At 45.3% G+C, this 15,202-nt stretch overlaps 1 protein-coding gene across 8 annotated transcripts in view; it reads right to left on the bottom strand.

The window, feature by feature from the left end:
* Positions 1-2,162: 2,162 nt before the first annotated feature.
* Positions 2,163-15,202, bottom strand: part of ZNF438 (zinc finger protein 438) — a 61,366-nt gene continuing 48,326 nt past the window's right edge. For all 8 annotated transcript variants that reach the window (XM_038755803.1, XM_038755809.1, XM_038755808.1 and 5 more), the window contains 2 exons: positions 7,352-9,194; positions 2,163-4,294 (listed from right to left, as the gene is read on the bottom strand). In XM_038755803.1, the coding sequence (XP_038611731.1) occupies positions 3,607-4,294; positions 7,352-9,194 (2,531 nt within the window). In that variant the 3' untranslated portion in view covers positions 2,163-3,606. The remainder of the gene's footprint in view (positions 4,295-7,351; positions 9,195-15,202) is intronic.

Raw genomic sequence — 15,202 nt, 5'->3', positions numbered from 1 at the left:
CTAGAGACACTGTCTCCAGAGGGGTATGTATGTTAGAAAAATAAATAACCATGTATGGCCCACTGTTGGGTAGGGACTGTTTCTATATGTTGCCAACTTGTACTTCCCAAGCGCTTAGTACAGTGCTCTGCACACAGTAAGCGCTCAATAAATACGATTGAATGAATGAATGTGCGATATGGGCAGCAGGCTTAGAGAAGTTGGTGAGTCTCAAAACATTAGCATTGATGGCAAGTTGAAGCCCAGAGCTATTGTGCTAATTCCCTGGTTCATCCTTGTTGTGACACCTCTGCTACGGAGCTCAGTAAATAGCAGATAAAATGTGTGTCTTACAAGGGATGACAACAGCTTGAATTGGACTCAACAGCTCTAATCTGGTTTCTAATAAATAAACTTACGCATCTGCTGGCAGCCACCGTGTCAGGCAGGGCCACTGGAAACTGCAGCATTGCAGCTGGAGAAAGGGAAGTGTTGGGAGCCAGAGGAGTGATGGAACTCATCCAGATTTTGATTATTTATGGTGTGGTAAAGAAACAACTTTCCATACAAAGCCTCGCTTTCCCGAGGAATGGTAAAGCTGAACCAGAAACCGGGCCGGGGTCCGAGACAGGGAGAGAGAGAAAAACAAAAGGAACCTGAGAGAGGTGACAACCCAACCAAAGCAGTGTAGAATGCAAACTTCCTCAATAACTGATGGGCCAAAGAACGGAAAGGCCAGTTTGTCTGACTTTGCGGGAATTTCAGCACTAGCAAAAGGTACGCTCAGTAAAATGATTTAAAACAACTTAGCTGTTAGGAACCCTTTAGCAACATGGGTGAATGTTTTCAAATACCAAGATCCAGGAGGGGAGGAGCATGGAAAGTGCATGGGCTAAGGAGTCAGAGGACATGGGTTCGAATCCTGATTCTGCCACTTGTGTGCTGTGTGACCTTGGGCAAGCTACTTAACTTCTCTATGCCTCAGTTACCTCATCTGTAAAATGGGGATTAAGACTGTGAGCCCTATTTGAGGCAGGGATTATGTCCGACCTGTTTAACTTGTATTTATCCTATAGTACGTGCTTAACGAGTACCATAATGTCCTGGGGACCTGGAGCCTGGATCCTACAGTTCATGGCCTTCCAGGGAAGGTGGGGGCAGAGACAACCTGATTACCTTGTATCTATCCCAGCGCTTAGAACAGTGCTTGGCATATAATAAGAGCTTAACAAATACCATTATTATTATTATAAAATCCAAAGTAGTTGCTTTTAAATGAAGAGGGAAAAAGACTTTGTCTTTTAGCACTAAGAGAACTAAGTTAGAAAACAAAAGACTCTTCCAAATGTTCCTGTTTGGCAAATACAGGGGGAGTAAAAATCTAAATTGCACCAGTGTCAGATTTAGAGTACTCAAGTGGAAACTGGGAAAGCATTTAGCTTTGACTCTGATCTACCCAAGGATTGTGAGAATCCAGTGAGTAATGTTCTGGCTTCTCACTGGAAGCCCTTAAAGTCACAGGGCTTTGCCTTTCCAGGTGAGTAAGCCACTCCCTGGGGTTACATTAGATTCTGCTGGAGTAACCCTTTCATGGCTCAAGTTTACCCAGGCAACCAGGCCAGCACAGCAGGTAGAAGAAGACAGGCTTAAAGGCAAGGGGACCACCTTCTGTTTGGGACTCCAGTCCACACTTCCAGATGGGACCGCAGCCGCCATCCCCGCGGGAGCATTGGGGGTAGGGCGACAGTCGCGTCCAACAGCTCCCATCGAACGCCACTTAAACAGTCGACGGTTTGTCGGGGCCTGCCTGACTGGATGCCCCTGGTTAATACATTGTGGCGTCAATGCAGCCAGTGCTATCCAGTGGCATGAGAGAACCAGTGACATGGAAGCAAGGCTGGCTCCCAAGGCCAGGCCTTGGCGTTGCCCATTATAGACTAAAGGCCTATGACACTTGTTTGTCCGGTTCTAATTTTGGACCCTTTATCAGAAGCTGAACATTCTGCTTGTCTCCCACCCCAGCTAATGGTCCTGAAAGAAAGTCACAGAGTCATTGTCACCTCTCAGAGTGCATGGTTGTTTCATGAGGGAAGGAATGGAGCAGTGCTTTATTCACAATAATTTTACTTACGTGTTTGATTCTTGGAAGGCTAGAACAAAAGAACTCTGACGCCGCTTTAAATGTGAAATAGCAACACTCTCTTTAATGTTGGGTCCCCACTCCCCCCCCAAAAAAATCAAAGATGCATTTTAGGGTCAGAAGGCAATTTTCCTGGATGTGTCTTCACTGCAGGTTTTGAGAACGGCTGTGCTTGAGTTCCGGCCTAGCAGTTTATGCAGCCAGGACCGTCTGCTCGCCTTCTGAGGACTTAGCCTCATTTGGTCCATGAGGGCTTTCCCAGTTGAGTTTAGGAGAGACTTTTTGAAGCAGGTCTGAAGCAAGTGGACACACAGTCCCAGGCAGGAAGCAGGCTTACACTCCCTCCCTTTTTCTAGATGGTCCAGGTGGCTGGGGGGACACTGTGGCTCCATGGCCCACCAGACCCAGGGACCTCCACGCACATCGAGGTTGGCTAGAGGCCACCACTGTTGGGGGTGTTTGGGCATGGGTTAGGGGGTCACTTTTACCCTGAGTTTAAGAGCTCTGACTCCTTCTCTGAAGATAAGTTATATAACTTTCATTACTACCATTCTCACACTCCAATAAGATAGGGAGGGAGGTGATTTTCGTACCCAGAATGTTCAAGACTTAAAAATTTTAGGTTTTTATAAAATTTCCCAGAACACCGTCTGATTTCAGATTTCCAGGAAAATCTGGACTTGCTAAGTAAAACTGCATGCCACTGACAATACAGGAAAAGGTTCCAGTTGCCGTTTTAAACTGACCCAGTGCTCGGGGACCAGGTAAAGTGTCGGAAACACCGAGGCTTCTGGCTCGAACTAGCGCTGTTGTGTCACAGGCTATAAATATTTGAGCCACACGGGCTGCTTGGAAATAATTTCTTATAAAGAAAACTGGTCTTTATCAGCTGAAGTACTGAAGGATTTCTTTGAAGATGCAGTTGACTCTTTTTGTAGATATGCCAGCAAGTAATCTTCCAGGCAGTGAGCATTTAAGAAAATAGGTTTTCTTCATTTGAATGCCTAAGAAAAAATCTGTGCTGCCAGGAATTTGAATTCTTTAATAGAAAGACTCCCGAACTGATATCGGAAACAAACTCTATAAAGTGTATCAATATATACCATAAAATCTGGAGCTTTCTTTGAGATTAAAATTAAATGCTCAATCTAGAAATTGATCAGATTAGTCATGAAATGGGCAGTATTGGAATAAGATTAAATAAAAAGGACCCTTTTGTAGTGTACACTGTAATGATGTCATAAAAGCTATTCATTGTCACGGTTCAGCACTCAACTTTCTGGTTCTGATAAAATACAGGGTGTGACTATTACGGCTAGTATTTTTACTACAGTTCTGCATACCTATCCAAAAAAATCCACAGTGCACCTAACCATATAACTATGCTGTCAGACAAATCTAAGCTAGGTCCAAACAGTCTTTGATTACTGAAAGAGAATGAGTTTTTAGCTTGTTGGACTTTTGTGATGGAGACACCAGATCAACGCTCAAGGTTGGGGAGTGGAGGGAGAGCAAAACTGTCTGTCACTGTTTTCAGCATTTCCGTTTTCAGGGTTTTTAGCAAGTTCAGTTACTCCTTGAGTAGAGAAGGCATTTAAAATAGTCCAGAGGGTGGAAGGATTTTCACAGTTGTGCTGCTGCTGCCAGTGAAGGAAAAGCTCTTTCTGGCTTCCAAGAATCTGTTGACACAGCAGGCAGTGAAGGCCAGAGGAGGACCAAACCTGGATCTTACTTGGGGTGCCGTTGCTCCGGCTCTGCGGGGCCCCGGCCGGCTCCCCGTTTCCCATTGGGTGGCCTCCAGGGTTCGCCGGCAGGTCTAAGTTCTGCTGCTGCTGCTGCTGCTGCTGCTGCGGGTAGATCTCCCTGTTCAGTTTGGTCCCCGCGGAGGCTGACCCTTCCTCTGGGGGCCCGCGCTTGGGCAGGCTTCTCTTCTCCTGGCGCTGCTTCCAGTACTGTGCCGCGTGCTTGACCAGCTCCTCCTGAGTCCCCGGCTGCCCCGCTGGCATCCCCTCTGCCAGCCGACCCTGGATTTCCTCCCCGTGAACGCACAGCAGGTGGAACTTCATCTCGGCGAAGGACTGGGTGGTGATCTGGCAGCGACCACACTTGATCTGCAACTTGACTTCTTCTGCTTGATTTGGGAAGAGGTCTTCTTCGAGACTGGATCTGTTTTCCCTAGGAGAGAAATGGTGGACTCCAGGTAAAGAAGCCCCTGGCCATAGTCCCCTTTAAGGTAAACAAACCCTCACCCGTGATCCCTAAGGTCTTGGCACGAGAACTGGGGGGAGCGGCAGAGTGATGGAAAAGAAAGTAATAGAGTAGGCTGTAGTAATGACGGAGGGAAAATAGACAGGGGCAGATAAAAGTCTGGCTTGGGAGAAGCAGCAAATGCCTCGTTTTTGGAGCAACTCAATTTTTCCTACATTGGCTACATGAGTGCCCTGGGAGCCAAGAGGCCTGGAGGAGCCCCTGGGCTCACTCAGGTTTGATGTTCTGAAACTGAGCATGACTAAGTAAGCAACTGCCAGAAAAGTCAAATCTACGGAACACCGACTGGTTTACTGGATCTGGAGCCAGCGTGGGGCCTCCTCTCCATGGACACTGCTACTGCTTCCTTGAACATTGGATTCCTTTTGACTTCTGATTTTAGCATCCCAGGTGAATTCAACCATTGATTCAAGGGAGCAAGACAGACCTCACAGAGAAAGCTTGAGAGCTCAATAAACTAGGGAGAAAAAGATTTTACTGCTTTGCACTGTGGAAAATATGCTACTGGAGGACAAGAGATATTACTGTTTCTTAATTATCACAGACAAAGGTGTAAATGTGGCTTAACTAATAGGGGAAGCCTTTCTGTTGTTCCAAAATAAGTTTTCCAAATTTGAAAAACCAGAAACAAACATCCCAGTAGCATCCTGGCAGGTAAGACAACTGCCAAAAGTCGGGCTTTGCTCTGATTCATATTATGGGTTCAAATCCTGGCCAATTGTCAGCTGTGTGACTTTGGGCAAGTCACTTAACTTCTCTGGGCCTCAGTGCCCTCATCTGTAAAATGGGGATTAAGACTGTGAGCCCCCTATGGGACAACCTGATCACCTTGTAACCCCCCCCCAGCGCATACAACAGTGCTTTGCACATAGTAAGCACTTAATAAATGCCATTATTATTATTATAGTTGACCCAAACTGACTCCCTGCTACTCTGAGAATCTCGAACAGTCACTGTTCCATTGCAAAAAGCGCGTTGGCTACTGCTAACAGCCATTAAGGAAAATGTGGGCTCCTCTGGCCCGGTTCTTAAATCAAACAGGAAAGCTTTCCCAAAGGGGAACCAATCCAAACTGGGCCAAGGACAGATGAATCAGCTTAGCTGCTCTCCTTGGTTTCTGTGGGGAATCTAGGCTCATGGAGGAATTCCAAGTATCCATGGTGGACAGACTCTACTCTTAAGCTAGAGATACGGAGAGCAGTTGAAGAAAGCCGAGAAGGATATGGGCACAGGGCAGAGGTATTTGCTGCAGAAATGTCTGCTCCCAGGGGATGTGGCCAATGCAAATTTTGCTGGCCAAATAGAATTTCTGCTGGATAAAGATACTTGTGAGATGGCTGAGATATACACAGGCCCTCCTCAGACTTATGACACACCTACTTGTAGAGAGTCAACCAACTTTCTTATTAGAACCATGTTAGAAATGGGGGCTCAGTTCCTAAACTGATAAGCAGTGTGGCCTAGTGGACAGAGCATGGGACTAGGATCAGAGGGCCATCTGCCCTCTGACATATAAATATAATATATATATAATTACCTCACCTTCCCCTCGTCCCCCTCTCCATCCCCCCATCTTACCTCCTTCCCTTCCCCACAGCACCTGTATATATGTATATATGTTTGTACATATTTATTACTCTATTTATTTATTTATTTTACTTGTACATATCTATTCTATTTATTTTACTTTGTTAGTATGTTTGGTTTTGTTCTCTGTCTCCCCCTTTTAGACTGTGAGCCCACTGTTGGGTAGGGACTGTCTCTATATGTTGCCAATTTGTACTTCCCAAGTGCTTAGTACAGTGCTCTGCACATAGTAAGCGCTCAATAAATACGATTGATATAATATAAATTTTCTGGGCTTCAGTTTCCCCATCTATAAAATACTTAGACTGTGAGCCCCATATGGGACACGGAACGTGTCCAATCTGCACATATTCTCTTCCCCAGCACTTAATACAGTGTTTGGGACAGAGCAAGCACTTATATACCACAATTATTGTTATTACTAGTAATAATAACAACAATAATAGTATAGCAAATTGAGATTGGACCTTCCCTGGAGATTCCCCTGGATCTCTTGGTCATGCCCTCCCACTCCTGCATGGGACACTCTCCCTTTTTTAAAATGAGGAGAGCTGTGGTCTGACAAATTTAAAGTCCTTCTGAAATCATCCCATCTCTTCCAGGAGACCTTCCCTGATACATTTTTTCATCTCTTCAGATTACATTTCTGCTACTAAACACTTGGGCCACCCGAACACTTAAGTATGCACAATCTCCTGAATCACTTGAGTGCGTATCTCACATACCCCACACTATTTAAGGATAAAATAGTAGTCACATCCTTCTTTGCCTTCTTCCTCCTGTTTGTACATTATTTTGGTGTCTGTCTCCTGTAAATTCCTTGAAGGCAAGGATTGTATCTACTAATTCCACTGTTCTCTCCCAAGTGCTTAGTACAGTGCTCTGCCCACAACAGACACTTAATAATTACGAGAGTGATTGAGATTTGTCCCCGATCTAGTGGGGCTATGGAAGTCACTGATCAGGGATCATCACCATCAGTACTTAATGCTTTTTGACAAATCACTGGAAAAAACCCACCCAAATCTGATGTAATAGTTCTGGAAAAAACCAATAGTAAAAACTCAGTCTTTCAGTCATATTCTCCAGGACTTTCGATCAAGACTGGTTGTTCAGAAAGCCTGGTTTCGAGTTTGAGGATTTCTTTGTTTTGACGATGTGCCTTTAGTTTTGATTTTGGGGATCTGTCATCCGGACTTCTACAGTGATCTTCTTTGGTGTAGGCCCGGTACAGAACCAAGTGTGAAGCAGAGAGAGGGCCTAAAGAATCTATGGGATTACCCTCTGAATAACTGGGTCAAACTGTAGATGTGATTGATGTTAAATATTAGGAAAGACATTCTTTTTCATTTTTGTATTTCGCCCATCAGCACTCACCTTCCTGTTGAGTCTTGGGTCCCTCTGACACTCATGTCTCTATTCTTTGAAGTATCGCCATGCTGCGATTCACTGATGGATGCCTCCGTGCTGATGACAACCCGGTGGACTTCCTTCAGGTGGCCAAAATACACTCTGATGTGGCCAAACACCTTGGCACAAAATTCGCAGCAGACCAGCCTTTTGAGGCGGCTCTCGCCGTGATGAAGCTTCATGTGGGTGCTCAGGCTCCCAGAGTGCACGTAGGCTTTGCGGCACATGCGACAACTGTGGGGGCGCCTGTTCGTGTGGGTGTTCATGTGGTCCTGGAGATGGTGCTTAAACTGAAAGTTGTGATTACACACGTGGCATCTGTGCCAGGGCCGTTGGGAGGTGGAGGGGAGGTTTCGGTAGCTGGCGCCGGATCGAGTGGGAGGGCCCTCGTTGGGCTTGGAGCTGAAATGTTTGTTTGAAAGTAAGGTATTTACTACGGCATCTTGTTTCGGAGACTGAGCCTGCAGGACAGCGGCTGGGGACGAGAGTGGGGCCAGAGAGGGCACCACAATGACGGGTTTAGGCATGATGCTCCGGTATCTCTTCACTGTCCCTGCTTTTCGGTCCCTGGGCTCCTGAGCCTCCAATTTTACTCTTTCTTTGCCCTCCCGACACTTACTAATGGTGGATTTCCTCCTCTTGGTCGGAAAAGTCAAAATCTCCTCCGGGGCCTTTCGTTTCTTCCCGGTTCTGTTCGCCGTCCCACCACTTGATTTCTTTTTGAGGTTGGCTTCCGCCTTAGTGGCCAGGCCCAGGGCACTTTCATGGGCCATTTGGTTGGACACTTGGGCATCAGACGAAGTCAGAAGCTTGTCGGAAAATTTGGCGGAGATGTTCAAACCTTTCGGAACGGGTGGGGCCGGGTCACAGTCAGACCCACGCCAAGGGGAAAGGGCCGTCCCTTCCGGCATAGGGCTCTGTTTCGGTTTACAAAAGAAGGCAGTCTTCATCCTGGCGTAGGGTAAGATGGGGAGTTTCCCCTTGGGGGCTGGCGGGATCAGTTGGACTGCATTGCCAAAAATGGCCGGGGACAGAACAGTCACTGCCTTTGTAGATTCAACGGCCTTTTCTCTCAGAGCCTCGCCCTTTCCAGCAGCGGGTTTAATCGCTGATTTCCCAGCATCTGTGTTTCCTTTTGCCAAGTCACTTTCCTGGTCTGGCTTTGACGAGTCCTCCTTGGGCCCAGAAGAAGTCACGAGAGGAGAAGCTTTAGCAGCTTCGGGCTGGTTTTTCAGTGGGGGGCCAGCTCCCACCTGCCTACTAGCCCCAAGCAGGGGGGTGGCTGGGATTTCAGCCGGGCCCTGATCTATTACTACCACTTGCTCAGATGATTCAATGCTAGAACAGGGATTGGGAAGGCTGGTAGCGGCAGGGGCTGCTTGCACTTTGGTAGGAGTCTTGCAGCAGGGGCTGGGGGAAGAGTTCTGGACGGCTTTCCTCTCAGCTGGTTTCTTATTTCTCGGCGGCTGGTACCTGGGGATGGGCAGCTTCGGATTTTCTGGCAGCGTATTTGGCTTCTGGATTGGCTGCGTGGTCAGGGCTGGGGTGACCTGGGGCAGGGCAACCAGGGAAAATGTTCCCTCTTGGCCGGCCACTTGCATCAGAGCATAGTTTTGTGGGGGCATGACGAGCGGTTTAGGGTGCGCCGGGGGAACCGGGTTTGTTTTCTCAGGGACGGAGGTGGGATGACAAGGCAGCACTCGGGGGGTGATGACCTTCGGGACAATTTTGGGGGCAATAGTCCGAAATTGACTCTTACTCTGCCAGCTTTTTCCACTTTGGATTGTCCCAGGGGACAACTTCAGGTCATCTGCAAGAATACAAAGCATAAAACCAAAAAAGTTTTATAACTGAATGCCCAATATTTATGTCAGCACATAAGAAGCAAATACAAGAGAAAGGAATGAATATACATTCAACCTCTGATACTGTCAGGTTTCTTTATCAAGTGTTTCTTCCTGGAAGAGATTTCAATATTCAAACATTCATGGGGTAGGGCTAGTCATTATTTCTAAAATAGCTCTCGTCCGGCTAAACCCCCACTGTGTTTCTCCCATAGATTCCTCTTTTGCACCTAGTCATTTCTATGTTAGTTCTATGCTGTTTCAAGACAAGATGCAAGTAGAAATCCCATACATTCCGTTCTCCTCTAGTGCAGTGAAGTTTTAGTCTCGACTAACTCCAAGTTGAGGAATATTTATGTTCCTGTATGCATGTCTGTTGGCAAGCACGTAACTGGTTTTTCCAACATCGCCTCGCAGTCTATCCAGGTAGATGCAACACTGTCTGGAGACTATCCCCCAATTCCCCAAATTCACAATGAAAGCAGGCTTTTAGGGAAGAAATGTGTGTACATGTTTATTCAGACCTTGACTCAATTTTTGTGATCATTTGGAACAATACACATTGTGATTTTAGTGAGTGAAAATCTGCTTTTCTTCCTTCATTTAGTCACAGAGTTGAAGGCTAATTTCCCCTTTCAATCTCCTGCCTCTCCAGCTTCACCAATTTCACTCCTGCTTTGCCCCAGTCTGCAAGTTTCCAATTATCCTCCTCTTAATTTCCAGTTGAGACAACAGTCTAGCTGGTAAAATGTATGCGTTCCTCCCTCTCCCCACCCTTTCTAGGATCTTCTAATTGTTTCAGCACCCATTATGTTGGCTGCTCTGCCCTTACCATCTTGGCTCAAGATTTCTGTTTTTGTTTTTCTGTCACTTCTACCTGTCCATTTAGGTTAGGTGAATTGGAGCTGGGGTGAAGAAGGAGGGAATTGGAGGTCTTAGCAGTGGCAGGGTTGGGTGAAACGGGGGGAAGGTGGGTGGACTTCTCCTCTGCCACTGGCCAGAGCTTTTGGCTGCTTAGCTGTTGCTCATCCCCTGCTCCTTCTTTCCTTTTGTCCAGATTTGGCCCAAACAGAAGGAAAAGAAAATGTTGTGGGTCGCCAGCTCCATTTGCTGCATAAACCCAGTTAAAGCTCTTTGATAGGGTTCTATAGTCCAAGCAAGAAAACATATAATTATCCATTTCTTTCTTTAAAGTATTGAACCTGCCTTTCGGAAAACAGTATATAATTCAGACCATTTGATTAATTCAAATGTTTTTATCCCCTTTATAGAGTCTGGGAGCCAGAAGGACCTGAATTCTAATCCTGATTCTGCTAACATGTCTGCTGTGTGACCTTGGGTAAGTCACTTCACTACTCTGTGCCTGTTACCTCATCTGTAAAATGGAGATTGTGTGCGCCCCACATGGAACAGGTACTGTGTTCCACCTAATCAACACTTAGATCAGTGTCTGGCACATAGTAAATGCCTAACAAGTACCATAATTATTATTATCATTATTATTATTAATAAATAGTGGAAAGAGAGATTTCCAAATGCTTCAGCCAATAAGTGTCTTGTTTATGTGGCAGCAATGCATTTAGCTGCGTAGTGAAATAATCCTGGACTGAAAGGCAGCCCTGCCCTTCCCCCAGGTGACTTGTGAATTTCTCCTCACACCTTTCAAGCTGTTTGTGTGCTTTTGCAATTAAATCCCAAACATTTTAAAAAGTAGTATGACACTTCTCCCCTCCCCTTCCCCCCTCCCCCAAGTGTGGAAGAGAAACAAGAGATACAAAATGACATAAAAACGTCAAATAAAAAATTGGTGAAAAGGCCAAACTAGACTCCGGGCCATGAGCAAAAATATCTGATTGACTGTAGTGCTGTCCCATTCTCAAGATTTATTCTCCTGCTGCAGTGACCAGCTTCTTGGCCACCTAAAAAATGCTGGAAATATCTTGTTACTCTTCTGATTTTTGTTGCAGTTTCAGGCTACTCAACTAAGCTGGGAGTGCATTAGGTTAGATGAGAGAACATCCTCGGGCACTCTTTGAAAAATAGCTGGAAAGCCCAGAATTCTTCAATTTGATATAAACCAAAGATGTCTCTGATTATAGTCAATCAGGAAGATTTCTGAAACTCATGTGAAATGAACTGAAGTGCTAACTGGACCTAATATCCACCGCCTCTTTTTCATCATCATCCTAACTGGGTTTCACTTTAAATCACCTTTTTATCATGGTAAATGCCTTTTGAATAGTTATTTACTTTAACCTGGAGTGATCATATTTTCTGAAGCTCAGTGTAGGCCAGAAAGGGAGTCTGCTGGGGAAGTATTCATTCTTTTTTTTGCATCCTCTCTCCTGTCCTTTCCCACCATTCCCCCTCCCCCTGTGATCAGAGCTGAACCCTAGCAGGAGGCAGAGGTGAGTGACTCCTGGAACAGAGGCTGGAGACTGTGAGCCCACTGTTGGGTAGGGACTGTCTCTATATGTTGCCAACTTGTACTTCCCAAGCGCTTAGTACAGTGCTCGGCACACAGTAGGCGCTCAATAAATACGATTGATGATGATGATGATGACCCTCTCTGAGGAACTGGCGAGGGCTGTTGGCCCTGGCCTTCCCGGAAGTCTGGTTACCACCTTGATTTGGCAGGGAGCAAAACCATGGGGGTGAAATTGGTGACTGCCCTACCCGTGGGGGGATTTTCCAGAGTTACATGTGAGGGTAATGTGGCCAATTATTTTTCATTTCCAAGGTAAAATCCGATGGCAGTAGTAAAAAGGATATGGGGTGCTACACCCAAATTAGCTGAAAAACACCATTTGCTCTGCAAGGGGGACTAAGAATAGATTTATAGCTCCTATTCAGGCAGTGGAATCTGGGGTTTTCCAGTAAACAATAGGTTTGTTTCTTGGACACAACAAACTAGTTAACACCTGCAAACATACTAGTTGATCAGTCAATTGTATTTATTAAGAGCAATATTCTAAGTACTTGGGATAGTACAATATAATGATTAACAGATACAGATTCTAGTGACCTGATGCTCTCCAGAAGGTTCAAACTGTGGAAATCTCCATAAGGACAAGAGGAGTCACTGAAGGTAGGGATACGTCTGCAATTTTTTCTTTTTTTGCCTTGGTTTTTGGCTGGATACATATAGAATCTGACATTTGCCAAGGGATGGACTACAGGGCATGATAAAAATCATCCCTGTTAATTGAGCAGTTACTGTAAACAGTGCCCTGTAGTACTTGGGAAAGTACAATAGAATTAGTCAACATGACCCCTGCCCTCAAGGAGACCAACACTAAAATAATGTACAAACAGGAGGAAGAGAGAAAAGGGAATGTGTACATGAGTTAGCTTAAGAAACAGGGTATGTGAGGTATGCACATACATGCTTCAGGTGGCTGTGAATACACCACTGCAAAGGTGGCACTTTAAGTGGAAGTTGGGGGATAGAAATTGGAGAATTTAGAACTAATCAGGGAAAGTCTCTTAGAGGAGATAATAATAATAATGATGATGATGGTATTTAAGCATTTACTATGTGCAAAGCACTGTTCTAAGCGCTGGGGAGATGATAGGTGATTTCAGATTGAAGATGGAGAGAGCTGTGATCTGTCGGATTTGGAGTGGGAAGTTGTCCCAGGCAAGGGGAAGGTTCAGAGGCAGTAAAGAAGAAAACAAGCGCAGGTTAACATGAGAAGAATAAAGGTTATGAGCTGGGAGGCAATGGGAGAAGAGTGTGGATAAGTTGGAGGAAAAGAGAGCCCTTTAAAGCCAATGGTTCTAAGTTTCCAATTGATGTGAAGAATGAGTAGTTTTTGAAGGGTTAGGCTATGGATGCAGGACTTTTTTTTTTTTTAATGATCTGGGCAGCAGAATGAAGTGTGGGCAAGAGAAAGAAGAGACTGGAGGCTGATGCAGTAGTCAAGTCTGGGTGATCCCTTAAAAGAATCCCCATAAATCCAGACTGTCACACTTGCAGTGCAAGAGAAGCAGCAGCTTGGCCTAGTGACTACAGTAAAACCCTGGGAGTCAGAAGCACCTGGATTCTAATCCTTGCTCTTCCACCTGTCTGCTGTGTGACCTTAGTTAAGTCACTTAACTTCTTTGTGCCTCAGTTACCTCATCTGTAAAATGGAGATTAAGACTGAGCCCCAGGCGGGACATGGACTGTGCCCAACCTGACTAGTTTGTTATACCTAAGCACTTAGTATGGTGCCTGGCACTTAAGTACCCTTTTAAAAAAGAAGTGTGGAGGTGCTATTGGGATAGTTTTGTTTAGAGAGATTGTCTCAGCAAAATGCAATTGAATTATTTTCTAGTATGTTGGTCAGAAGCACTTTTCCCCACAGTTAATTTCAGACTCTCTCGGTTGAAAGGGAGAATGGAGTAGTGTCGGGTAAGTGAAATAGATAGATAATGGCCAAAACATCACAGCCAAGAGTTTCAACCTCCTCCTCCCCACATATGGTCCTACTTTAAACATTGGAACCTGGAGCATCTTAATTTACCTTCATGGAGAGGTAATAACTTATTCTGAGGAGGTATCTGTGGTCCAACTTGTCATGTTGAGCCAGGCTTCTCAGCTCTTAAATTACTCAACGTGGTAAAATTGAGCCCACTGGGAGACACATGTACACTTTTAGGTCCTGAGTGTATTAGTCAATGTGTTAAAACAGAAATGCATAGAATGGTTTTCTAATAGCTGGAAAATGTTCCTGTTGGCTGCAGTCTCTCCCATGGAGAAATCCAGGCACTGGGCTCAAGAACATTATGGCTATTTATGTCAACTATGCAAGGTGAAGACAATGTCAGAGTCACTACATGCATTTGCATAATTTTATTATTGATTTTTACCATTCTTAGTGGTTTTAAAAAAATTACAGCTCATTTTACTTACCTGATTAAAAAGAAAGATGCCACCACTCCCTTTTTTTGCAGGGAAGCAGAGAGGCACCCAACCACCCTGGAATGAAGTGGTGGAGGGCTAGAGAGACTGCTCTAGGTTCTCTGTAAAAAGTTCTATAAACCAGCACTGTGTAATGTGGGGTGACACCTGTAACGGACGTTTTACGTCTGGGTCAGTGGCTACCCTGGGGCTGGGACTGTGGTCCCATGAGGACATGGAATGCACAAGGTGCCTCTTGCAATCCCTGGCATTCTTCCCCAAAGGCTTGTTGTGGGCAGGGAATACGTCTCTCAACTCATTTGTATTGCACTCTCAATAGTGCTTTTAGACTGTGAGCCCACTGTTGGGTAGGGACTGTCTCTATATGTTGCCAACTTGTACTTCCCAAGCGCTTAGTACAGTGCTCTGCACACAGTAAGCGCTCAATAAATACGATTGATGATGATGATGCTTAGTACAGTACTCTGCACATAGTAAATGCTCAATAAATACCATTGATGATAATGATGATGAAGTCTGTTTTAACTTCAACACACCCTGGTTACCAGCAAAGTTTCTGCCCTGAAAGATTTAATTTAATGTTTTTTTTCCTTTTTCCCTTTAATTCTGTGCCACCCGATTTGTATTTTATTGGCTGCTTTACACTGAACTTTAATCTGGGTTCACAGTGTTTTCCAAAATGGTTTCAGGTCAAACTTGAATAAAATCGGAGGAAGTCCAGATCTGGATAACCCAGGAATGCCCCGGGAGTAGCTTCTAGCACTGCAAAGGCAAATGAATAAGACCTTTTAATCTTTTAGATCAGGATCCAAGCGGTCATTCAGAAAGCTGGGCAAAGTATTTCAGGGAGCAGACTTAAGAAGGTGGGTGAAATCCCCCATGACACCCTACCAGGGCAGAATAAAGGCAGAGACAGGGACCAAGGACTGGAAATCAACACCTCTTCCCCTTCTCAGTAATACGGGGCCGGCCCAAAGGCTTTCTGAGGGTATGGGGCCAGACCTTTAGCTGTCAACACAGGATGCGGTGATGTCAGGGCCTGGGTGTGAAGGGGGAAAAAATGCCATA

This window comes from Tachyglossus aculeatus, chromosome 13, assembly GCF_015852505.1.
Source record: "Tachyglossus aculeatus isolate mTacAcu1 chromosome 13, mTacAcu1.pri, whole genome shotgun sequence".
NCBI classification, from domain to species: Eukaryota; Metazoa; Chordata; class Mammalia; order Monotremata; family Tachyglossidae; genus Tachyglossus; species Tachyglossus aculeatus.
The sequence above is the reverse complement of the archived record's forward strand: the minus strand, read 5'-3'. Positions and strand labels throughout refer to the sequence as shown.